At 39.8% G+C, this 26,424-nt stretch overlaps 1 protein-coding gene across 3 annotated transcripts in view; it reads left to right on the forward strand.

Moving 5' to 3' along the window:
• LOC117405935 (NADP-dependent malic enzyme, mitochondrial-like) overlaps positions 1 to 26,424 on the forward strand; it is a 67,580-nt gene that overhangs the window by 14,378 nt on the left and 26,778 nt on the right. For all 3 annotated transcript variants that reach the window (XM_034009474.3, XM_034009472.3, XM_034009473.3), the window contains exons 3-7: positions 7,262 to 7,395; positions 10,518 to 10,667; positions 17,453 to 17,528; positions 17,933 to 18,094; positions 20,435 to 20,538. In XM_034009474.3, coding sequence (XP_033865365.2) covers positions 7,262 to 7,395; positions 10,518 to 10,667; positions 17,453 to 17,528; positions 17,933 to 18,094; positions 20,435 to 20,538 — 626 coding nt within the window. The remainder of the gene's footprint in view (positions 1 to 7,261; positions 7,396 to 10,517; positions 10,668 to 17,452; positions 17,529 to 17,932; positions 18,095 to 20,434; positions 20,539 to 26,424) is intronic.

Here is a 26,424-nt window from a genome sequence, read left to right on the forward strand (position 1 = left end):
AGGCTGAAAACTTTGTTATTTGAATAGTAAATAAGAACGTTAACTGCTTTGGAGAAATTATTTTGTAAATGTTAATTGTGGACATTTTTTTTTTTTTTTGCTTAAGTGCAATGCACACGGGACGGCGAAGGAATAAAAATGGGCCATCTACAGAAGGAAGATACGTAGTTTGCGTCGATTGTGTTGTACAGTAGTTCATTTAAACAAGTTTTCTTTTTTTTTCCTCGCCGTACTTGTTTGTATGCATTGGCCCCTAAGTGGTGAATTTCGCGGTGACCCCCCAATTTCACGATTTCCGCAAAATCGCGAATTAGGTAGGTCCCTAGTTATATTATTTGTGCTTTTTTGTAACCAACCATTGTTTCATAACTTTTATTAAAGATGCTGGTTTCTTTGAAAATTGTCTCGTTTTATTTCTTCTAAACTCGTAGAGGCAGTTGTCATATTGCTCAAGTATATATAGCTTTAAATTTGATAAATTCCAAGACATTTTACATGTTTTTCAGCCGATAATCATGATTATCGTGATAATTTACAGCCGATAATCGATAACTGAAAATGTCATTATCGTTCAACCCTACACTGCCCGTTACACAATTCATTACGAATTGCACAATTACACTTGGAACGGACCCCAAGTCTAACGCATTCTTTATTGCCCTTTCACTTTGTTGCAGTTTCAGCATGATTTTTCTTTTTTTTTTTTTATTTCTCTGCTGAAATCGGTATTGGTAAATCAGCGTGTTTTTCTTGGTGTAAATTCTAATGCTGCCAGGGGCACATTCCAGTTTATAAAATGACCAGGAAGGTGTGCCTCCAGCAGCAACTTTTAGGAGAATTTGGCCAACAAATGCAAAGAAGCTGGCAGCAGCAGCAGCCTCACAGGCAGAGCTTCACTGCATTAAGTTCACTGACACATAATAACACTTGTTTATTTTACTGCTGCCAAGTGACCTCTTCCTAGGGATATGAAAATATGAACTCTGTAGGCTAAGTGCTTTATTCTCTTGTATGGAGTGGGACTACTCTTCAGGGAAACGTTCAGGCCTGTAAGCTCACCCAGGCCTTGGAAGGAACTAATTACCATGTAGTTCGTTATCACATCCCGCTCCATACAGTAGCAACGATTGCTTAACCTTTACCTCATCCAATAATAACGTCACGTATAACCCTTGTGTATGGTAAACTTTGTGAACATTTGAGGGAAGGAAATAAACGTTTATACATGTAAACGTTTCTACTCAAAGTGCTTCCCAATCTTTTAGCGACTATGCAGCAGCATATACTACACATTGGCTTCCTCTTTTGTTTCTCATGTCGCTGATTTTGTTAGACTTGGAAGGGGTGAAATTAATCCAGGGCTCAGGTTCTTGCCACAGAAGAAGCAGACAGGGCTTTGTTTTAAGGTTTCATCTTTCCTACAGAGTGACCAACACATCTTGGCTAGTTGGTGCTACATGACAAGCCACGTTTCTAAAGACGTCTTCTAGTGCAGTATATTTGTGCATACTGGGAAAAAAGGGGAGAATTACAAATGAGCTTGGTGTGTGGCAACTCCAGGGTGTAAACAGAGAGTGTCCCTTATTTGTTGTGTTAAACACAAGAGGCCTGACGAAATCATGTTTTTATTCTACTATATTTTTTGAAAAACCACCCTCAGTTTATTTAACTTTTTATTTCTGCCTTTAGGAAGTTACTCCCTGGGTTTATTTGTTTACTGATGTCCCCTCAGTTTATTTGAAATGTCGCCGTTACCCATTAGGTGTGTAAGTAGCTCCTATGCAGGGGGCTGGACACTGGTAACCAGCAGTTTCACTGGTGTCTTGGGCGATTGCTATCAATGTGCTCTTCCTGTTCAGATGACACACATCCCATACTGCATTCCGTTTGAAGCACTGCCACACCATTGGCTGTCTCCAGTACTCCAGTACAGGACAGGACGTGATTCGGAAATCGCTGCAGCTTGATATGCAGCTGTGTTTTTTTATTCAACACCATCGTCGCCTCTAGTGGTATTTACAAGATGTAATTTCCGAAATATGTTGGCTATTTATGTTGGCTCTGGCTTTGACCTGGTGTTCTCAGGGCCCTCGTGAAGGATTATTTCATATTAGTTGGTCATTTCCCTCGGAGTGGCTTGATTGCCAATTGAATTTACACAGGGCGAGAGTCTCTCAGTTCACTTGTTACACTGTCCCACATGTTCTTAAGCATCCCTGGAAGGAGAGCTTATATGTAGATCACTTACACTATTTCAGATGGCAACATATTTTCAGTCTTATTGAAACTTCATGGACAAAGTCTAATGCTACCCATCACTTTGTCATGTGACTTTTTTGTTTCCGAATGATAAAGATGTTTTGAGATACTGGATTCATACTCGATAAACACTCCTATAGTTCTCTAGATCAAGTTGGATCATGGGTATCGCACAAGAAAAATGAACCTGTATGTGGCAGTAATTTTACAGAGCTCTTATCGCAACAGTGTCAGAGCATCATAGTCTGTTTGGAGGTAGTTATTTCCTATTGGCTGGGTTATATAAACTGAAATGTGTGGATTGCCTTGATGTTGACCTCTGTCCTAATATAGCTGCAAGTAAAAATAAATCGTTTCACAACCACATTGTTTTACTTCTGTTCATATCACACACTAAGATCTGGCTTTACAGTTAATGCACAACTTTTTTATGATTTGTTCATTCAATTTCCAATAGTAAAAATTAACATTAATTTCTGTATTGTTTATATACTAATTCACACAACCCTGGGATCAGGACTTTGCTACATTCTTGAGTGCGGTTGTGTCCTTTTTGTAAAGTGTTCTCACCTCACTGTAAAAGTCTTGAATTCTCCAAGAAACCCTATTTTCCTCAGAATGAAAGTTAAGGTGTCTTACTTCAGACCTGCTTCTTAGAACTGGACACATTTTGACATCAAATTGGTGACTTTTTAATCATGATTGTGGCAGGAATAATTTTGCCACACCTTGGGTGGTCATAGATGTCAATGTCTATGAAAGGACATCAAACTGTTAGTTAAAGTAGAATTGTATTTGGACCTGCTTCTTGGCCTGTTTTGAAGCCAGTTTTTTAACTGGGAAAGTGACCTCAAGCAGGATCTTCTGTTAGTCACAGGGGCTTTCCATCTACAGCCTGGAATCTAAACAATCCATCAGTTTATTGTAATGCGGTTTTGAATACTTTATACACTTCCTTCCTATTGCTTAGCCCTTTAGTCCTTTTAAGCAAAGCCCCCATTAACACTGATATTTGTCAACTTACAAAAAGCCTTACAAAATTAAACGCCAGAAACAGTAAGAAATAAACTACCGTAAAACTTCAATTAAACACCTCTGGCGTTTATTTAAAATATTTGCCAACAGACCCAACGTGTATTGGAGACAGGCGATTATTTGAGACCCGGAAATTATTTGAAGTTTTACGGTATGTATGAAATAAATAAACACCAAAAAGTGAAGCCATAAGTTTAATATAGAACCATGATTGCTGGTTCCGTCCACACTCCAGCCTTCAACCTTATTTTACTAGCTGCTGGATATTTTATAATGCTGGACAAAGAAAGGAATTAAGAAGCAATTTGATCAAAGAGTAGATAATGCAACAAAAGATCTGCAGATTGTGCAATTACCAGGACATCATTTTTTTCCACGTTCAACCACCATATTGTTATACTGTACTTACAGAGTCCTTCCCTTTCTGTATTTTATGTGGGGAGCAAAACCTACAACCCACTCAGGCCCCAAGCAAGTTGTGCTTACTTTTCAAATAAGTGACAGTGACAGTGGTGGAACCATGCCTGGAAAGCACTGAGTGGCACAAAGGAACTGGTACCATGTAAATGGAATTCAGAGGCATAGATTTCCCAAAAATAAATGACAAAGCTTTTCTCATTTTTAGTCATGTTCCTAGCTGAAACTACATACCCATATAATATAAAAGTGGGCGAGAATGTACATTCTGCAGCTGTGACTTTTTTGCAGAACATTCGCTTTATACAAACAGTAACTCATTATTCATCCCAGTGCTTTGCATAAGCCGGCATCTTCTTCAAGCTGACACTATTCAAAAAGATAATTTTTTAAAGATGAAATGTCTGATTTTCTGTGCACAACCAGCAAGTGTCCGTTTATTTGGCTCGTTTTGGGCATTCTTCAGATGCCCAGAGTGCCAGGGTTTTGTCTAAGATTGTACATGACTAAACAGCTCTGCTCTTTAGATAAATAGGGCCTTTAAGCTTTTCTGATTCTATTTTGTCTATGTTGTTGACATTTATCATGACTTGTTAAGCTGCTTTGACATGCTGCATAACTGCTGCCTTTAACTAAACTGGAATGGTTTTGTTTTGTCGGTGTGACACACCCAAATGTTTCATTTAAGGTTGATCATTTTTGGACCAGTTTTCAATGATCTAACCTGCAGATGGTACTTAAAAGGGTAACTGAGGCTTTTAAAAAAATTAATAAATTTTCCTACCTCCACTTTACTGCAAGTCCCTTATCATTCAACTGTTGATAGTTTAGTTTTCTAGACTCTATTTTCACTTTCACTGTGGTGAAGTCCTTTTAACCTTCCACCACACCCTACTGTAGCTTGTGTTGTAAATATGACTTAAAAGATGAAATATGACATAAAGCACCTACCTCTAAATGTCTCGCTGGAGAAAATCACAAAATGAGGACACGCTGAAATGCAAATTTGCAAGAATACTGGTCATCCAACATGTGGGTTTAATCTATAGCAGCCTCTTCTGCTGTAGTGGGAATTATGTGGTGCTTCTAGCTGTTTAGTCATTGATTATGAAGATAATTAAAAATGATTTACAGATTCAAGGCATACATTATGTGGCGTCTTTGGAACACATTCTTGAAAAATGTAAGAAAATCAGGAGGCAGCTGCATCGGCTGCACTTGAAGAACACGTCTAAAGCTTTGCAGTGTGCCTTGTCATTGCCAAGCAAATGGAGTAAGTAATACCTTAATGGGAAAGTCTTTTCAGCCACAGTGTTTGAATATGCATCAGTACCGTTTGTTTAATAAAAAACTGATCCTGAATATAGGATACTTGTCAACCAGATTATCCCCACAAACGCAAATAACAATGCTCCTGTACTGGGAGTACTGGGAAAATGTGACAGTGTTTTAATCACCTTCATTGCTGGCAGAGATTCTGAGTAATGTTCAGGTAGTCAGTGCAATGGCAGTTGTTGTAACAAGGCTAATAGGAGCTGAACAAACCCTGAAAGTGTTCTGCTTCTACATAACTTCCCCATAGTACAGATCTTTCAAATTACCTACAAGTTATCAACCTGTATGGCAGAAACACTACTTACAGAATTTTTGATGGATGCAAATTCTCCTTCACCCTGCATAAGGTTTTGGAGCAGAATTACATAATGAGTAACAATACCATACCTTTTATACCATATATCCAGCTTTAGAAATATCTCTGGTTTGCTGCAAGCGCTCTGTAACCTAGATACAGTTTACGGATGTTTGTGGTGCCTGCATTCAGGTCAGTAACAGCATTGTCCTTCTTAAAGCCCCCCACCCTTTCAACATGTGCAGGGGCAGGGGTCTGTGGCGTTGCTAAGCACATATCAATAAGGATTATGCTTTTTTTCCATGTTGTTTGTAATACAGGCCGGAAAGGAGACTCAGAACTTCCTAATCATTCTCAAGACCCATTTTACCAAGATAATTAAAAGTAGAAGAAAAATGGGCGTGTTTTCCCATATTTTTACAAAATTATACAGACATCAAAGCGTGTACTGCATATCTCGAACTGGATCTCTGAACAATGAGAGGAAGGGATCTGCAATCTGTTGTGTGGGGAAGTATTGTGCTTGGCACCAAGCTGAGGTGAAAGCTGGTAGGGCCTGACCATATATGCAAGGTTACTACGGGTAATTAAAGAGATTAGAATTATGGCTTGTTGGGAAATGGATTTTGGAGATTTCAAAGTCTACAGTCTGTAAATAAAATATACAGTTTATTAGTCAATAAAAGTGGAATTACTAAATCGAGAGGCCATTCCAGTGATGATTTTGATCATTTTGGCCCCAAATTGTGATAAAACTTGCTTAAGACATTCTTTACCAGCCGTTTCTAAGTATCAGAATCTGAGGCATATGACAGAACCTGTCTGTCTGTTTGGCCATCAGTACTTATGTCATTTATACATGTACATTCAGAGGAGGAGGTAGGTCATGGTAATATGTTTCATGATCCTGATAGCTCACATTTTTGGGAATGTATCATTACCGTGTCAGGGTAGAGGACCAGGTGAGAAGCAACTTGCCATATGCCTGAGATTAACAAAGGGCCTGTGGTGATCAAGCAATTTTACCAAATAGTCTTTTTGCTACTTGTTATCAAACCTGCCCTGTCTGAACAACACATGCCAGTTTGTCCACAGCACTACAGTGAAAGGCTGCTCTATAATGGACCAGGTGAGTTGTACCCTCTCTAGGGTGGTCCTTAAGCAGACTGGTGTGGAGCTGTGGTGAAACGTCAGTGTGTTTTACCCTCTCTAGGGTGGTCCTTAAACAGACTGGTGTCGAGCTGTGGTGAAACATCAGCGTTCATTTGTGTCTAATTACAGTCGTTTATAAAACAATAGGAAATTGTCCGTTCTCTAGGGTCCAATGTAATTTTATCTGGGATGCTCGACAACCGAACAACACATACAGTACAGTGCTTTTAATAATTGCAAACTGCACGGGGCTGTTTTAAGAGTTTTCGTTCGTCTGAATTACACATTGTTGAATTCATGTTCAAAATATCCTAACGCATGAATAATTAGAAACAGATGCTGAATGCACGCTGGTCTGTCATCAGCCATGGGGACCAGTGAGGGCTACATCAAGGTCTGTGCATGATTTTGGAGACACTATAGTTTTGGGAGACTGGGGCCAGAATAAAAATCTCTTGGTTTGCTGTAATCCACCCTGCTCATCACTGTAACCCCTACTCAAATATTTCTGTGCACTCGAGTATAATATATATATATATACAAATACAATGCTGCAAGTGTCATCTAATGTAATGCCATGTACTTTACTGGAAGTATGGTGTGGGTTGCAGAATGTTCATGAGAAGCGTGAATGATCCGTCCTGCCCGGTGTTCATGAACCCAGTTTAAACAAACACTAAACCCTCTACCCTCTCTCCCCATGTTTGTGAGTATTGCTGACCCTGGGAAAGCAGGTGGTCAGTGACTCTTTTTCCTCTCCCCTGGCAGGGCATGGCCTTCACCCTGGAGGAGCGCTTACAGCTGGGGATCCACGGGCTACTCCCGCCCTGCTTCCTCTCGCAGGACGTGCAAGTGCTGAGGGTGATGAAGAGCTACGAGACCAGATCCACCGACCTGGACAAGTGAGTGGCGCTCAGGCACCTCCCGCTCACACGAAAATCACATGAACATTTGTTACAAGTTATCTACATCCTGTTAAATATAGCGCGCAGGTGACCTACTTTCTCACAGTAAAGAGCTATGGAAGGCTATATCTCGGAAAACAACTCTGGAAACTGTATCTTTATTATTGGCATTAAGAGTCATCTCCTTATTGCAACTACGCTTATAATTTTGGTCGTACTCAGAATGTCAATGACAAAGCAGGCTAAGCGTTTAAACCACAAACTATTCTATATAAACAGATTAAGTATGTTAATATCAGGTTTCCATCTGTTTTTCATTTAGAATCATTAACTTATGTGTTTATAAGTATTCAGTCAAGTCGAGAGTGTACTTTCTCTTTGTATAATAGACCCGACAAAGCACAGAGTGTGTGAGAAATGCACTCTTAACTTGATTAGAGGTAGCCACCAAACACTTACAAACATATTGTAGTTTATTTCTAAATGAAAAACAGACGAAACGTCATATTAACATACTTAATCTGCTGGTGTGGTTTAAAGGTTTAGATAGCTTTTGTCATTGACATTCTGAGACATGTGGTATTAAGATGCTGCAAAATGATCTGTCGATCTTGGTCAGGTGTTGTGAGTCTTGGTCTCCCAGTTCGTGGCCTGTCATTGACAGAGTGTGTCTGGTTATACCGTCTCGCCAGATTTGAAATTGCTGGCTGTGAGCACCCAAGACGGCAAGGCACAGTATGCTGCCCTAGTCCAGCCTCCAACATGCCGATTGCACGAAGGCGCTGCTCTCTTGACAGACGTGGCATATTGTTTTTTATGTTATTTTCTTTATTGCTTTTATTCAAGCTTGCAATTCAACAGCTGAAATCACTCCATATCCCGTGTCCAATCAACTGTCTCACTAATTAAGTGATTAAGTGCATATGCTTCAGTCACAGTCCCTCAAGTAGTGGTTAGGGCTCTGGACTCTTGACCGGAGGGTTGTTGGTTCAGTCCCAGGTGGGGGACACTGCTGCTGTACCTTTGAGTAAGTACTTTACCTAGATTGCTCCAGTAAAAACCCAACTGTATAAATGGGTAACTGTATGTAAAAAATAATGTGATACCTTGTAACAATTGTAAGTCGCCCTGGATAAGGGCATCTGCTAAGAAATAAATAATAATAATAATAATAATAATAATAATAATAATAATAATAATAATAATAATAATAATAATAATATGGGCAATGATGAGTGATTAAAAAGAAACCAAAAACATTTCGTCAACGTCCATCATTTATATACCTTATTTTTTTTTAAAATAAATGTGTTATAATACTGAATTTTCTTTTGATGCTCAGTGTATATACAGTACTGTGCAAAAGTTTTAGGCAGGTGTGAAAAAATGCTGTAAAGTAAGAATGCTTTCAAAAACAGACATGTTAATAGTTTATATTTATCAATTAACAAAATGCAAAGTGAGTGAACAGAAGAAAAATCTACATCAAATCAATATTTGGTGTGACCACCCTTTGCCTTCAAAACAGCATCAATTCTTCTAGGTACACTTGCACACAGTTTTTGAAGGAACTCGGCAGGTAGGTTGGCCCAAACATCTTGGAGAACTAACCACAGTTCTTCTGTGGATTTAGGCAGCCTCAGTTGCTTCTCTCTCTTCATGTAATCCCAGACATACTCGATGATGTTGAGATCAGGGCTCTGTGGGGGCCATACCATCACTTCCAGGACTCCTTGTTCTTCTTTACGCTGAAGATAGTTCTTAATGTCTTTCGCTGTATGTTTGGGGTCGTTGTCATGCTGCAGAATAAATTTGGGGCCAATCAGATGCCTCCCTGATGGTATTGCATGATGGATAAGTATCTGCCTGTACTTCTCAGCATTGAGGAGACCATTAATTCTGACCAAATCCCCAACTCCATTTGCAGAAATGCAGCCCCAAACTTGCAAGGAACCTCCACCATGCTTCATGTGTACCGCTCTCCAGCCCTTCGGCAAACAAACTGCCTTCTGCTACAGCCAAATATTTCAAATTTTGACTCATCAGTCCAGAGCACCTGCTGCCATTTTTCTGCACCCCAGTTCCTGTGTTTTCGTGCATAGTTGAGTCGCTTGGCCTTGTTTCCACGTCGGAGGTATGGCTTTTTGGCCGCAAGTCTTCCATGAAGGCCACTTCTGACCAGACTTCTCCGGACAGTAGATGGGTATACCAGGGTCCCACTGTTTTCTGCCAATTCTGAGCTGATGGCACTGCTGGACATCTTCCGATTGCGAAGGGAAGTAAGCATGATGTGTCTTTCATCTGCTGCAGTAAGTTTCCTTGGCCGACCACTGCATCTACGGTCCTCAACGTTGCCCGTTTCTTTGTGCTTCTTCAAAAGAGCTTGGACAGCACATCTGGAAACCCCTGTCTGCCTTGAAATTTCTGCCTGGGAGAGACCTTGCTGATGCAGTATAACTACCTTGTGTCTTGTTGCTGTGCTCAGTCTTGCCATGGTGTATGACTTTTGACAGTAAACTGTCTTCAGCAACCTCACCTTGTTAGCTGAGTTTAGCTGTTCCTCACCCAGTGTTATTCCTCCTACACAGCTGTTTCTGTTTCAGTTAATGATTGTGTTTCAACCTACATATTGAATTGATGATCATTAGCACCTGTTTGGTATAATTGTTTAATCATACACCTGACTATATGCCTACAAAATCCCTGACTTTGTGCAAGTGTACCTAGAAGAATTGATGCTGTTTTGAAGGCAAAGGGTGGTCACACCAAATATGTATTTGATTTAGATTTTTCTTCTGTTCACTCACTTTGCATTTAGTTAATTGATAAATATAAACTATTAACATGTCTATTTTTGAAAGCATTCTTACTTTACAGCATTTTTTCACACCTGCCTAAAACTTTTGCACAGTACTGTGTGTGTGTGTGTATGTGTATATATATATATATATATATATATATATATATATATATATATATGATTATAATTAATTGCATTTGTAATAGACATTCCTTGTACCTGCTTTTGAAACTACAAATTGCAAAAATGGAATAATAATAATAATAATAATAATAATAATAATAACATGTTAATTCATTCTGTTTCCCTTCCTATACAGATACATTCTGCTGATGACCCTGCAGGACCGGAATGAGAAGCTGTTCTATCGTCTGCTGACCTCCTACATCGAGGAGTTCATGCCCATCGTTTACACCCCTACCGTGGGGCTCGCCTGCCAGCAGTACGGACTGGCCTTCCGGAGACCGCGGTGAGCACGTCGCCTTCCCTCCCCCCTCCTGAACCAGACCCTGCACCAGCACTGGCTGCAGTGATGTCTGGGGCTGGAATATAATAGCCAATATGCCAGTCAGGGATACTGTGAATCACAAGATCTGATCAGGGGGCTCACACTAGCAGGATTCAGATTAGCACTTATGATAAAAAGCATCCTTGTCAAATGAGTGATATCAACAATAAAACTATCAGTAACTTGTGTTATCCTGCTAATGAGCATGTTTTTTTTATACATCTAGTTATTATACATTTAAGACATTTTAATGACTTGTATGTAAGGGGAAATAGTGTTTTTTTTAATTTTTTTTATTTGTCCATTTGAAATAAAATACATATTTGCATTTTACAATCATATTGATTTATGTACTGGCGAACCCCAGGTCAGATCAAAGGATTATCTCATTAGTAAAATACAGAGTTTCTGATATTTGATGCATGTGAAAGAAATACAGCCTGACCTATAGTTCTGAATGATGAGATTCAGAAAAAAAACATATTAGAAACCATGCCAGAAATGGGATTGAACAGTAATGTTAAACAGCTGTATACAGACCAAAAGCCCTCTAACCAATACAAATGTTTCATGGCGGTTTTTGCTATGTCCAGTGTAATTCCTAATATCCCTCTTCATGCAGTTCCAGGAAATCTCCCTCTTTATAGAGAAATTCTTTAAATCTCTTATCAGTATGTAATCCTCTAAATGTTTGGGTGGAGGGAAATGTACTACATATTATCTCCTCTACTGCGAGGGAGCTTTGTGGCTTAAGACATGTTTTAAAAGTGTTAAAGAATTAGCTGGTTTTATGCTGCTGAACCATTACAGCAACATGAATTAACCTGGCTTTCTCTCAGGTCTAGACTCGCTGCCCCCTATTTGTCTGCTGTGATTGATTTGGGAAATGCCAGCAGCAACCTTTTGGGGATAAAAAGCTCAGGGTTTTAAAGCTACCAAATGTTGTTTTTTTTTCTTCTGATAGATACCTCTTAGTTGTCCTGTTGATTATTCCGCTCTGTATAATCTGCCCGTTGATCTGAGGGTGAGAGTAGACCAGCTCTTCTCATTAATGCTTTCAATGTGTGATCCTGTTTGTGGTGTTTAATGATGCGTTACATCTTAATCCCCTGCGTAAATAAGTAAGCAAATTGGCTGCGTCCTGTACTGACAATGATGAGGCGCCTTTCACCGCTCTGCCTGCACAGAGCATACATCTTCTTCTAGGTGGCCTTCTAAAAAGCTGACTATTCTTCATCAAAAGGCAGACAATCAAACTGTCTGATAGCTGCTCTTTTAACGAGAGGGTGGGAGGTGTAGGGGGCCAAAGGATTCTTATGTCCAGCTCTAAATGCTGAACAGAGTGGTTTTGTTTTGGAACAGTGTGTTACAGTCTGGGGTAACCTTGTCACAAATGTCACTGCCCGGTTTTGGCTCAGCTCTAGTGAATTTGCTTTCCTTGCTGCATCTGTCCCATGAGGAGTGCTGGCTGTATTTCAAAGCAAGCTAAATACTTAATTTTGTTTCGGATTGAAAAGGCGTCCGGTTCCCTCCCTTTATGTGCCCACAGTTTAATGTGTAGAATTGTAAATGATGAATTGTCATGGAATTTTTATTTTTTTTTGCCAACTGTGAATCTTTTGTTGTATAACAGAAAGTTTTCCATGCCAGTAATATATGATCTTCCTTTTAACTTTCTCTAGAGTATCCATTTGTGATGACATTGGTTCACAAGATTGCCTGTGGAGATGTAGATGTGAACGGGTTCAAATCAGAAACATTCATTCCTTGACAAGCTTTGTATGTCCCCTTTTGAACTATGTAAAGGTTTAAATAGTAAACAAAAATACAAATCTTAAACACATTTTACTAAACATTTAACCGAAAAGTTTCAGGTTTGTCAGGGTCTTACATGACTTTCTCAAAAGTTTCACCATTTATAGTATTTGTAAACCATTATTTTTGAATACTGTGGGCACGATTTTGATGACAGGGTCTTCTGATCAACTTTGGAGGTAGCAGGACAAGAGTGTTTATCAATCAGCAGGGTAGGTAGTTGAGTCTTTTCTAGGTACCTGCCATGTGGATAAATGCTGCTTAATGTAGATTCCAAATTGTATCAAATTGAAATAAAAATTATTTACTTTTGTGATACCAATGGCTCTAGGTTTGTATGTACATCTTATTTTTTAATGACTGTTCACGAGGAAGTATTTTTGTATTCTGTTTGTTTTTCTTTTTTCTTCTTTTTTTTGACAGATTTTCATCTATCTGTGAAAGAATAATACTAATAACTTTTTTTGGCACAAGTGCAAGTGTGCTTCAGAATGAGTCACATACAAAAAAAAAAAAAACTTGACTCGCTGGAAAAACAAAATAAATAAAGACAAAGTTGAGTGTCCTTTGGAGCAGTGCTGCTTATACATGTTGACTTGCTCAGTCTCCAATTCCATATGTTATATGGTTTTGAACTGTGCTTTTTTAGACGGATGATATGAAATCAATAACTCCAGATGGGAAGATGAAGGCATGTTCCCAGTGAGTGACAGGAAATCAAAAGATACTGCTGGAAAGCCACTTGGCTGTTGCTAACAAATCCATGTCATTTACCCCTGGTCTCCACAAGCTGTGAATCAGGGAGGGAAATCCCAGAACAGTGAAACAGCACTGATGCCAAAATCCAGTTATATCAAGCTGTGTAGAGGACAGACATTTAGATTAATATACTCTGGCAGACAAAGGGCTAGGGTTGTGCCCACCAGCTTAATACTGGGTTTCAAACCAGCTTAGGCCACAGAGTGACAGTCTAGTGGTGTACAGTAATCCGTCGCATATCCGCCCTTCACATATCCGCCCTAACCGTTTATCTGCCACGATCAAGCTCTTCAGCAACGTTAGTTTATTATTGAACAGAGAAGATTAGTTCAGAGACTGTAGATCCCACCAAAGTTTCTGTACACTGTGTTGTATGTGCTCTGTGAGCTACAATTACTGGTAGTGTCATGTGAGCTGTTCAGTGTGTAGATACGTAAATAAAGTCTCGACCTCGTGCCTGTCACTCAGCAGTGAATGCACGCACCCGCATGGCAGACGGCTACTCTGTCACAAGCATTAATACCCTGTATCTTTCTAAACAAAGGTTTTGGGGGAGCTCCCTGATAAAAGCTGAATCTCAAAACAATAATTGTGGGAATATAGTAATTGTTACAGCTGTGTTTAATGGTATTTAAAACCGGATTCATTTATCCGACTTTTTACATATTCGCCCTTACTCTGGTCTCACTACAGTCAGATACGCAGCGAATTACTGTACTTGTATGCTTGAAGTCTTGCAGTCAAGGCTGGTTTTATCCCTGTTCATGCCAAAACATATTATTGAAATAATATATTGTATTTCAGCAGTCCTCAACATATGTCCAGAGCTATCGCTAGCAATTTAATATAATTTTCCACAGTTAAAAATTGGTTTTGTGAATATTTTTTGGCTCTGTCAATTTTGCTTGGAAGATGTAAGGAATTCTAGTTTTGCAAAACAGTCATCGAGAGATTTCGTTCCATGATGCAGCTGTTCAGTATTGCTTGGCTGCCTTGCTTTTGTTCGCTTGTCCAGTTCATCACAGACAGCAGTGGCATGCAATGTTGTTTATGTGTTCTTGTTTTCATGATACAAGTATAATAAATTCAGTTCATAAGTGAATCAGGTAGAACACTCGGTACAAGATATCTGAGTGGAGGTCATAGCTGGGCATGGATCCAAGTAATAGGTCAGAATTGTCTATTTAACTAACTAATAATATCACCAGTTTAAGAGTCTCTTTGAAGGGGCTCCTGAGTGGCGCATCCAGTAAAGGCGCTCCACGTGGAGTGCAGGATGCGCTCTATAGTCTGGACATCGAGTCCAGGCTATTCCTTTGCCGACCGAGGACGGGAGCTTCCAGGGGGCGGTGCTCAATTGGCCGAGCGCCGCCTGGGGGAGGGAGGGTTAGGTCGGCCAGGGTGTCCTCGGCTCACCGCGCACCAGCGACCCCTGTAGTCTGGCCGGGCGCCTGCGGGCTTGCCTGTAAGCTGCCTGAGAGCTGCGTTGTCCTCCAACGCTGTAGCTCTTGGGTGGCTGCATGGTGAGTCCGCAGTGTGGAAAAAAAGCGATCGGCTGAAGGCACACGCTTCGGAGTTTCTTGGGAGTTTTTAGGGAGTTTTTAGTTGATAGCACCTTTTGAGATTTCCTTTGCAATTATCTTTCATGGATATGCCAATTGAGACTGTGGCAATGTACCCCGCCCCTGTGTGCATTTGTGTGTTTGTTTGTCTATTTATTTTGGCCTCAAGTGCCGTGTCCTGTTTTCTGTTCAGCATTTTATTTATTTTCAGCATCTGTTTTATAATAAACTGCTCAGCAGCGCATTCAATTCACCACATCACCTCACAGTACTGTGTGTTTCCTTTCCTGGGTCTGACGTCACCACTCAGCCAGACTGTCACAGAGACCCAGCCTGTTGTAGGTGGTAGAGGTGATGGATGGTGAATGAGTGTTTTAGGTTACTGGTTAATTAGCAGTGTTGTAGGCTTTCTGTGCTCCTGAATTTAGGGCATAATTTATTGCATTTTTAGCTAGTAAATTCAAGTTACTATAAACAAAGTGAGGAGTAATATTTATTTTGATTCAATGTAATAATTTATCAATACTATATAGAGTTATATAGATAACATTTTGTGTTTATTGAATGAATTTGTATTTTCCTTAAACTATTCCTTTCCTAGCTAAAAGTATATTGAACTTGGGCTTTAAGTTTACAAACTTAATTTCAAGCACTTTTAAAATGAAATTGCATGGTCAATTTGTGGTGTTCTTTTTTTAAAAAAGCATGTTACCCATAGATAGAAACAAAACCATTTTAGCTTCAGGCTTATCGTGACCTCGAAAGCTGTAAATCGAATAATAAACACTGGAATACAGTTGTATAAAAGCACTGCCTGAATGCCTCTTTTATCCACTTTTCCCTATTACGCAGCACCAATCAAACAAAATGAGAAATGCAATCCATTTAATCCGTCAAGTGATAACATTTTGGACATTGCCTTGCTTGTGAACGCTACTCTGCTTTGTTTGTGACCTTTGTAGGCTGGTTATATGAACTCATGAAAAAGTCAGACTAAGGATGGGCTTGTTAATCCGCAGTGCCAATCAATTCCCTCCTCTGTTCTTCCTGGTCTAGACCAGACCCAATGCTGACATCAGCTGTCAGCTTCATCCAGTCAATTCCCTCTTCTGTTCTCCCTGGTCTAGAGCAGACCCAACACTGACGTCAGCTGTCAACTTCATCCAATCAATTCCCTCTTCTGTTCTCCCTGGTCTAGAGCAGACCCAACGCTGACATCTGCTGTCAGCTTCATCCAATCAATTCCCTCTTATGTTCTTCCTGGTCTAGACCAGACCCAACGCTGATCACTGCTGCACTTCATTTTGCTTGTTCTGTCCAGTCCCTAAGCCTGAGGTTTTGTTCTATTAAATAATTAGCAAAGACAGTGTGTGGGTGCCAGCAGAATTGCCAACCTTTAGAAACTTTCTTCAGAAAGTCATCTGTTAATTGTTTTTCGCTGAAATGGCAACCTGTCTTATGGGCCCTATGGTTAACCTCACTGTTTCAATATTTTTAACCTATCTCTTGTCCGATTATGACGAAACTTGCAAAGCACCTTCTTTAGCTAAATTTATTGCGAGTGTAATAATCTTTAAAACCTGTTGCCTTCCACAAAGGTGTGCGCTGTGTTGAATGATGTCACTGGCACTGCTGTTCTCTTGTGCCTCAACTGTTTTTTTTTTTATTATTTTTTATAAATTCTGAACTTTTTCCAGAAGCTTTCCATTATAAGGACCAAGCTTATTTTCAATCTTAAGCAATACTCTTTCATTTAAATTGGATAAGACACATCACTGAGCATGCTTTTTTTATTTTTCCTTAACGATCTCTAATGGACCCTTTGTGGAATTCAAGCTTTTTTTTATTGCTTTGGATCAACTTTGTATTCATGTTTGGATATGTTTGTTTGATGCCTAATGCCACAACAACAGGCCAGTGAAAAGCTTTAGTTACAGCTTTGGGGTTCTGATTGGATTCCTTTATTATTGTATCAGCCAGCTGTTTCAAGTTAGACAGGTTTTTATTGGTTCCTCTGTGCCTCTGGAACCCTGTCTCCTGCAGTGAGGTGCACGAACATAACAATTAAAACAGAGGCTTGACCGGAGAACTGTGGACCTCAGTGACTCCTCGCCATTCCTTTGTGAGCTGTGTCACCCAAACTGGAATTGATTCAGGGTTAATCTAGGGAAAACATACTGAAACAGGAACTCTGTATGATTAAAGGGATGTGTTCCCATTGAGCCCTTATTAATGGCTTTCTCGTTCCTGTTTACAAGCTCTTCTCCCACCTGGCCTGAATCCATTATGGAATACCATGAACAGCAGCGTTGAAGGATTTGAGGCTCCAGGATATTCAGAGGTTATGGTTTGGAATTTGATTTTCCGGGTGTGGAATTTGATTTTCTAAGCAGGAAAAGCTTCTTCTTCCAGACTGTCTCTTAATCAGTATGAGAATGTACAATATGATTATACTTATTTTCAGGTCATTTATATAAGGTTTGTAATTGCAGATGGTGTTAATGGACAACAGCTTATCTAGGTTTTGCTTTTTAATGTGTGCACACTATAACTTGACAGTCAGTTAGCCTTGGCTGTGTTTAATGGTGTTGTTGGTTTGGTGTTTTGCAGGGGGCTGTTCATAACTATTCATGATAAAGGGCACATTGCAACAATGCTAAACTCGTGGCCAGAAGACGATATCAAGGTACTACTGCATGATGAGCTGTTTGAATTAAGATCAACTGAAGTAAGACTGTTATGAGGTTGTCGTGCATTCGAAGATCCAGCCCAACCATGCTAATATTCGATTACATATCCTCAGCCTTGCAAGTATACTGCTTCTCATTTTAATTCTAGCTGTGCAGTTATACAGACAGTTCAGGTTGACCTTTCATCACAGTTGACATTAATCAGACATGTTTGTTTATTCGATGTTCTGCTATTTCATCAAAGTAACTAGCTACATTCACAAATGCAACTCAATCCAAACCTGAACTATCTCCTGCCGTTCAGTATAGGGCCTCTTTTCAAGCAGATGATGCCAGTTGTGCTGTATTGTGGGGTAGTTCTGATGTGGGCTGGTGGTTGTGTCTGTTCTGTGTTTTTCAGGCCATCGTTGTGACTGACGGAGAGCGCATCTTAGGCCTGGGTGACCTGGGGAGCTATGGCATGGGGATTCCAGTGGGAAAGCTGGCACTTTACACAGCTTGTGGCGGGGTCAGGCCTCAGAACTGTCTTCCTGTGCTTTTGGATGTTGACACAGACAATCAGGTACTGCAGTCTTAAGTGGACCAAGATTGATATTATGTTATTTTATACAGAGGCTGGACAAGACAAATGGATACAGCTGCAATATTTAGCACATGGTTTTTGTGGGGGGTGGGGGTACATGAACACTGCTTGACGGACTTTGATCGAGGGCTGATAATTGGTTGGCAGATGCTTCAATACCCGAGACTGCACTACTTACTGCCGTTTCAGGAGGAAGGGTCTCAAAGAAGAAGACTCCACAGGAAATATTTTCAAAGAGTTGACTTTACGAAACTAGTATCAAACATCTAAGTAATGTGACTGAAGGTCTCTTAAGCACTCTCAAGCTTGTTTGGTTCTCACTTTTGTACTTTTACTGTTGAGGTTTCATCTTTCTAAAAATAGGCGTTAAGTATCCCTATTGGACTACTGTAGTAATGTTCTGGCCGGCCACTGACAATGCAGCTATTTCATTTTTTTTTTGCTTGTTTGTTTTTTAAATCCTGTAAATCCCATGCCATGTGGCTTTATTGGTAGGTGATTTAGTCCCAGTCCTCTTCCAGTGCCTAAGTTATCTACCTTTGAAGCTGCCTTGCTATTATTTGAAATCCCTTGCATACTAAGAGTATGTATTATTGTGCTATCAAGAAGTTCTCTCCTAACTTTAGTTTTTCAACAGGGGTAATTTGTATTTCCTTTTTTATGGAAATATTCCAAACATCATCATTTTATCCGGCAATATCTGATGAGCATACACAGAGGCCCAAAACAACAGCTAAACTGTAATTATTAGCATTCAGCTTGTTTTAATTCAGTATAAAAGCCGAGGCCCAAATGAATTAATCTTGGAGACAGGAACATCTGGCTTTGTTTAAATCTTTAGGCCACCTTTGATATAAAACATGCTGTTTACGTAATTTAAACACAACCCTCTCACAAGCTTTATCGGGGGTGTAGTTTGGGAATATTTCCTGCCTTTTTTGAATACTTGTTGGGGTTATTGTATTTAATAAATACTGTAAAGGAGACATCCAGTTTCAACAGTGCAGCTTCAAGGAATGTCTTTTTTGTTTGTCCATTCCTGGAAAACCCTGCCTTGATAAACATTTAATGCAGCCACTGCATTGAGGGCACACAATTACACAAATGGCAGTAGAGCTAGCGGTAGCAAAATGTTTTCTGAAAGACAAGCAAGAATACCTTTTAAATGCCTCATTCTCAACCTATCAGTATACTCTTAAAATCCTCAACTGGATGCTGAGTGGTTTGCATCCTATAATCCCAAAAACAGTGACACCTGAATTAAATGTAACTTGCTGAGAAGCTTTGGAATATGTTGCACTTTCAAACACTCCAGCAGCCACAGCACATTACTGAATGTTACTCATTTTTCATGTTAAACATGATGCTAATCTGTACATATACTATATAATGCTTAAAACTGCAAGCCCTTTTAGCATGGAGTGCCAAAAAGATTTGCATCTGCCTGGCTGATTTTGTTTCATTGTTTCCATTGTTGGAAACGACAGCAGTGCCTTGCAAAACATGTTTCCTGACGTGATCACTGCATAATGTAGCACATACTGTAGCTAAGCAGTTGTTCCCTTGCAAAGTTTACATTTGAGTCATACCAGACTAACATCTGTGAATAGACATACTTCATTCCGTATGTTTTTTTTAAATAAATTCTAGTCCTGCCATGAGAGATTACTGACTTTAAACAGTGTGTTATCATGCCAAGCTTCCAGCCATTTAATGAAATTAGCTGTACACTGGGGAACTTTGCGCTGATACATGAGAAATTCCTTGGTGTGTTTTGTATCTGGGTTCATTATGGGCAGTTTTTAGGACAGTTTGTCTCATCAAAATATATATTTTTTTTTAACAAACCGAGATGAGTCGCAGTCTGCATTGGGGCTGCTTATAAGGTTTGTTTGTTTTATTTTCACATGAACAACAATCAAAAACAATGCAGGAAATAAATAACAAAAATGATTAGTTGTGGTCCATCCCAGTTAAACACTAGTTGGTCAGCCAGCGAAGAAGACTCCAAAACTCTCCGCACTCCATTCTGATACAGCTTTATCAGCCAAGAGCTTCAGTGGCTAAGTGGATGCTCATCAGGATTGTAGAATGCAGCCTGCCTTAAAATAGCTGTACTTAAGCCCTGTTTATATCTTGTTTGTGAGCTTGATTTACAATTTATTCAGCTATGTATGACCTATTGTGACAAGTATAATGTATTCCAAGGAGAGTTGTGAATAAAAAGATAGCACAAAGACATGTGACCTGTTACCTGGCGCATTGCCTGTTCAATACATATGGTAAGAGATCATTCTGTGTTGTGCTTTTGTTTTGCAGACTCTATTGGAAGATCCTCTCTATATTGGACTAAAGCACAAGAGAGTGAGGGGGAAGGAGTATGACGAGCTGATTGATGAATTCATGAAAGCTGTAACAGATAAGTAAGTGCCTCTTCATGGTTTGGAAATGGAAATCACGATTGTTCAAAGTAGATACATGCTGAAGATATTGCTGTGTGATGTTGAGGTGTGAGGTGTGAAGCCCAGGAGGTTCTTCCTGTTTAACGATAGACTGTCCATGAAAGCGGATGAGGTATTGACTCCTGTGGGGAATATAATATAATATCTGCAGTTTTGTGTATTATCATTTTTTTAACCAACAAGAAACAGGTAGGACCGTATTTAGAAAGCTTTTCAGATTTTTCTTCCTAGTTTTTATAACACTGCTTGCTTTTCATTTTACAAAAAATAAAGATTGGTGCAAACTTAGAAAGCTTGTAAATGTTTTGTCAATGTGTCATTGCTGATTATCCAAAAGAAGACCGTTGCCATGGCTGCAATGCCCCTACCATGAGTCACAGATACCAATGGTCCTTACTTGAACTCATCATTGTGAACTTCTAAAGCCCTGTTAAGAGTGGAGACATCTGCTACCACTATAATAAACCTTTTTCAGTGCAACAGGAACAAAATCATCCTAACAAAACAAACAGAAATTAATTTGATGATGTTTATCGCCTGTTTGATACCACTAAATAAGAAAACAATCTCTGCGTTTCAAAATTAACAAATCAAAAAATCATGGGGTTATCAAACCAGGGATACTTCGGGTTCATAGGTGGTACGCAGGACGACTCACAAATGCAAAAATAAAAATAAAATAATAATCTTGAATTTTTTCTTTAATTGTATATTATCACTTAACCACTGTGCATAAATATTTCATTTTTGTTTAGCAGCTCTGACTATGTGTTACAGTCTGACTATAGTTTCAATATGATCACCCATCTGTACGCATGTGTGATTCCGACTGAGCAGATTTCCACTGTGGGCTGGGTGAAGCAAACGTCTGGCGATTCTGCCTATGGAGAGCTCTGCTCAGAGCGCTTTGTGTAGTTCAACTTATTTTATTAATGAATACTAATCAGTGAATCACAGTCTCTGCATTTTTATAAATGCTCTGATATACAAATAATAGTCACAATAATCATACTGGTTTTTTTTAAAAAAAAATTATTAGGCATGGATGCATTTTAGTAACAGCAATAGCAGCTGGTTGAATTTATTATCATTGTACTGTACTGTACATCCACAGTATCCTGTGTATCGTTTCTGAAGTCAACAATTGATACATTTCTTGCTTGCAAAAGAAAAACAAAGGAAGAAAGCACAAAATAGTCTACAGAAAGTGCCAAGCCACAGAAAGTTATACCGTGTCCCTTTGGTTCATTTTTATGTTGGCTTTCATAAGAGTTTTATCTTGAGGTTAATGTTTTTGATATTGTAAACATTTTAAATGGCACACATAATTATGCAGAGATGGAAGGTAAACAGCAGCAGTGTGGAGTAGTGGTTAGGGCTCTGGACTCTTGGCCGGAGGGTTGTGGGTTCAATCCCCAGTGGGGGACACTGCTGTTGTACCCTTGAGCAAGGTACTTTACCTAGATTGCTCCAATAAAAAAATCCAACTGTATAAATGGGTAATTGTATGTAAAAATAATGTGATATCTGGGGCTCCCGAGTGGCGCATCCAGTAAAAGCACTCACTAGAGTGCAGGATGCGCTCTATAGCCTGGACGTCGCCGGTTCGAGTCCAGGCTATTCCACAGCCGACCGTGGACGGGAGCTCCCAGGGGGCGGCGCTCAATTGGCCGAGCGTCGCCCGGGGGGAGGGAGGGTTAGGTCGGCCAAGGTGTCCTCGGCTCACCGCGCACCAGCGACCCCTGTAGTCTGGCCGGGCGCCTGCGGGCTTGTCCTCCGACGCTGTAGCGCTGAGGCGGCTGCACGGTGAGTTCGCAGTGTGTAAAGAAGCGGGCGGCTGACGGCTCATCTTCGCCCCTCCCGAGTCAGCGCAGGGGTGGTAGCGGTGAGCTGAGCCTAAAAAATAATTGTGCATTTCAAATTGGGGAGAAAGTAATAATAACTAATTGGCAACGACTAAATTATTAAAAAAATAAATAAATAAATAAAAAATAATAATGTGATATCTGTATAATGTGAAATAATGTATAATGTGATATCTTGTAACAATTGTAAGTCGCCCTGGATAAGGGCGTCTACTAAGAAATAATAATGTTTGGTATTCTGTCTTAAACCAACAGTGTGTCGTTTCCAAACTCTTGTGACATCATTTAAATATTAAATAAATGGGGGGGGGGGGGGCGGGTTACATCTGTTAATCCTGTTGTTCTGCCTTTTATTGCAACTGTGGGACCATTTCCATTCAGTAGAGCAAAAATTGTAAAGGGGTACTTGAGCTGAAACCTCCAGACAGGGTACAGTTATAAAAAAAAAGTTTGTAAACCATTGGTTTAGCGAACCAGAGGGAACACGTTTGATGTGGGAATAATAAACAGCTCTATCATCTGCAGCTGCGTCTGTCTCCAGAGACCACCGGCGTAGATTTAGCTAGGGATGGTAGGGACATGTCCCTACCAATGTCAAGGGACCGTTGAATTGTCCCTACCAATAATTTTGATAAATCTGAAACGTCTTTTGTCAAGTCATTTTATCTGCTCCACAAAGGGTTAACTCTCTCAAGCCCCCCACCCCTCCCCCTCGTTACTCCTCCCTCCTCCAAAAAAAACAAACCAAAAAAAACCCGCTAATTTGATTGGCTTAGGCCCTTCCATAATGCATCACTGTAACACGGACTCAGTGCGTGGCTGAGGTCAGGGACCAGCAGAGTGTGTTGTTTTCATTGAAGTGCGAAAGTGCACAAGGACTCGGGAGTGAAAGGTAAATCCCCGGGTTTAAAATAAAAAAAATTCTAGTCATTCTTAAACGGTGTATATTGTCCCACAATTTTCACATTTATTTAAAAAAATAAGAATAAATATAATCAGTTTAATTCGATGTTTGTGTTTGTTGGTTAATGAGTTGTCACATTATTTCAATCCTCCTCCTTCCTCCCTTTGTAACTAACTTACTACTTGCTTGAGATTTTTGTATCGTGTGTGTAAAAAGCGAACACGAACATATGTATTTGATTGAATGGACAGTGTGACTATCCAGGCGGCCAAATAAACGCTCTATATTATATAGGCAGTAATAAAAATATATATATATTAAAAAGTAAAATTAAACGGGGGCGGGGGGACGACAGATAAACAAATAAATTTCAGTGCGGCGTGAGTAAAAAAAGGTTGAGACCCGCTGGCTTAGGCTGGACTCTGGAAAGACGCTCATCTGATGTTGCCGCTTGCCGGTCAGGCTGATATGAGTGTGAGCCACTGACTGAATGAAAGCCAGGTGCCGGGGCTGAAGGTATTGTCAGCTCGTCAGCAACATAGCTTGAGTGAATAAACCTACCGACCTACCTACCTACCTATTACGTTAGCGACCCATTGCTAGCTGCTAACCCCACGTCCTTGGTGGCTAGCTAGCTTGTTTCACAGCTAAATCATTATGTGTGTGTGAGAGAGAGAGAGAGAGAGTGTGAGTGTGCGTGAGCATGTTTTGATATCGTCAACCAACTAACGTTAGCTAATCACTTCAATTTGGCTTTAGGTGACTAAAGCATAATGACAACCAAAAAAAGAAAGATGGACATCAGGACGTTTTTTTTACAAAAAGTCAAAGTGTAAGTAGGATGGAAGATGTCGTTAAAGTAATAAACACAATTGATAATGATTCTCATAGCAAATGAAAAAATAATTTACTAATGAAGTTAACAGAGTCATACTTTCTCTCTAAACAGCATGCATCAATTTATCATTTTATCAGGCGAGTGAAGCAGTGTAGCCTGGTAAAAGCAGTACAGAAGCAGGTGGAGCAACAGGGTCGCAGGTGAGGTCTGTAATGGCTTAGTGATTATAACAGTGAAAGTGTTAGACTCAGTTTTGAGATATATTATTGTTTGAGGCACATTGTGATATGATAGTAGGCTAATGCTGTATAGTAATACTCAGCAAATAAAGTTAGCATAGCCATATATTTTCTCTCTATATGACATGCATCAGTTTATTATTTTATCAGGTGAATGAAGCAATGCACCCAGGTTCGAGCAGCAGCACAGACACAGGAGTGGCAGGCAGAGCACGTAAGCGTGCATGTGCTCATGCTTGTAGCGCCAGGGGTAATGGTAGCTTACAGTAAGGCTGGGATAGGTTATAATTCAGGTTATTAGTAATTCTATAGCAGGGATGTCAAACCAGCTTCCAGGACGGCCACTTTATCATAGTGTTTTAAGTGTATACCAGCCAACTTCATGTCAATCAGATTGTCCTCGATTCATGTCCATCATTCATTTCAAGCCACCAGAAGTGACCATTTAACAGCTGTCTCCTAAAAAATTTCTTCCCGGGGGGCACGCCCCTGAAGCCCCCTAGCGACCGCGACTCCGCCCCCCTAAAAAATGGTGTCCCCACCAATGTTCAAACCAAACCTACACCCTTGCCAGAGACCCAGCTCTGTGTCTTCTCAGGACTTCAGTCCCTTGTGTGTAGATTTCAAGATGTCCACAGCAGTGCATTTATTTATTTAGAAGCAGAAAGCAGTGCTAGATAAATGAGGCTTGATGGACAAACTGCTCGTCAATTCATTCTTTATTCATATGGCATTAATATGATTAGGCTACTTGATTAACTCTCTCTTAAAGGTCTGAAGTGTTTTCCCAAGCCTTGCCTTCTGGCTCATTGGCTAAATTTTGAGCTTGATTAGCCACAGGGTATAGTTAACAAGCTCAGGTGTCTCTTATTAAACTCATAGTAAAACCAGCAATGGATGCAACCAGCAAACTGCTATGCAGTGGGAGTCTTATTTCCATCCATGTATTATATAAACTTCTTTGGCAAAATGCACCAGTAGCCTTGACCTCCAACCTAATATGGCCAGCACCTTTGAATATTATTTGAATGTAAGTTATTATGACAGACTTGTTCACTGCTATGTCTGAGAGAGTACGAGACAGTAGACTGCAATGTGACACAGCTAGCTGTTCCTGTAAAAATGGTGGTCTGAGTACTTGTTACAGTGAATATACTGATTCGTTTTTAATACCCTCAAAAAAATTAAGCACCCTTTTTTATTGCCACCTTGGCTAAGTAAATCTTCATGTTTTTTAAAGGAATTTCCCATGTGTTTGCTTGTTAATTACCTACAGGTGTATTTCTGGATACGTGGAAAAGTCCATTATTGCACATATGAAACAATGCCAATGTGTATATTTCTTTATAAGCTAACTTTTTGTTCAGAAACAGTAGTCAGATACAACAACACTTTACTAATACCAGAGGTGCTTATAAAATGAGGGATACCAGTGTATGGGGGGCTATGTGCTTGTGTGTGCGAATGTTTACTGCTTATGTTTAAATGAGTATATCCAACCACAGAACCCCTATAAACATGCATGTCTTTTAACGCTAGACTGCTGTGGCCAATATTCCAGATTTATTCTCGCTCTGTAATGACTCGTACAAAACTTATGGGAACAGTATTGTTCCAGTAATCCAGGGAGGTTTTAAAGGAATGGCAAGTTTGAAGTCCGTAGCCTCTCACCGACTGGGAGGCTATGTGCTGGTGTAGCTGTTTGTTGGGGTTAGACATCTGGTATTTGTAAAGGCATTTGTACAGTAAATGTCAGCAGTATTGATTCTCTGGCAAACTCCCAACACCCTGCATTCTTTGTGTTTTATTAACTCCACACAATTACTCTGTCATCTCTTGAAAGGTTTCTCGAAAAACTCTTAAAGTCTATGAGCATTTCTTGAGTTTAATCGAAAGTTGGAAAAGGTATCATTTTTCATAATTGTGTTTATAGTAAAATGTTGATGGACCGGCAACCTTTTAAATTAAACAAATATGGTTGATCTTGAATGACCTGTTTCA

This window comes from Acipenser ruthenus, chromosome 9 (genome assembly GCF_902713425.1).
Source record: "Acipenser ruthenus chromosome 9, fAciRut3.2 maternal haplotype, whole genome shotgun sequence".
NCBI classification, from domain to species: Eukaryota; Metazoa; Chordata; class Actinopteri; order Acipenseriformes; family Acipenseridae; genus Acipenser; species Acipenser ruthenus.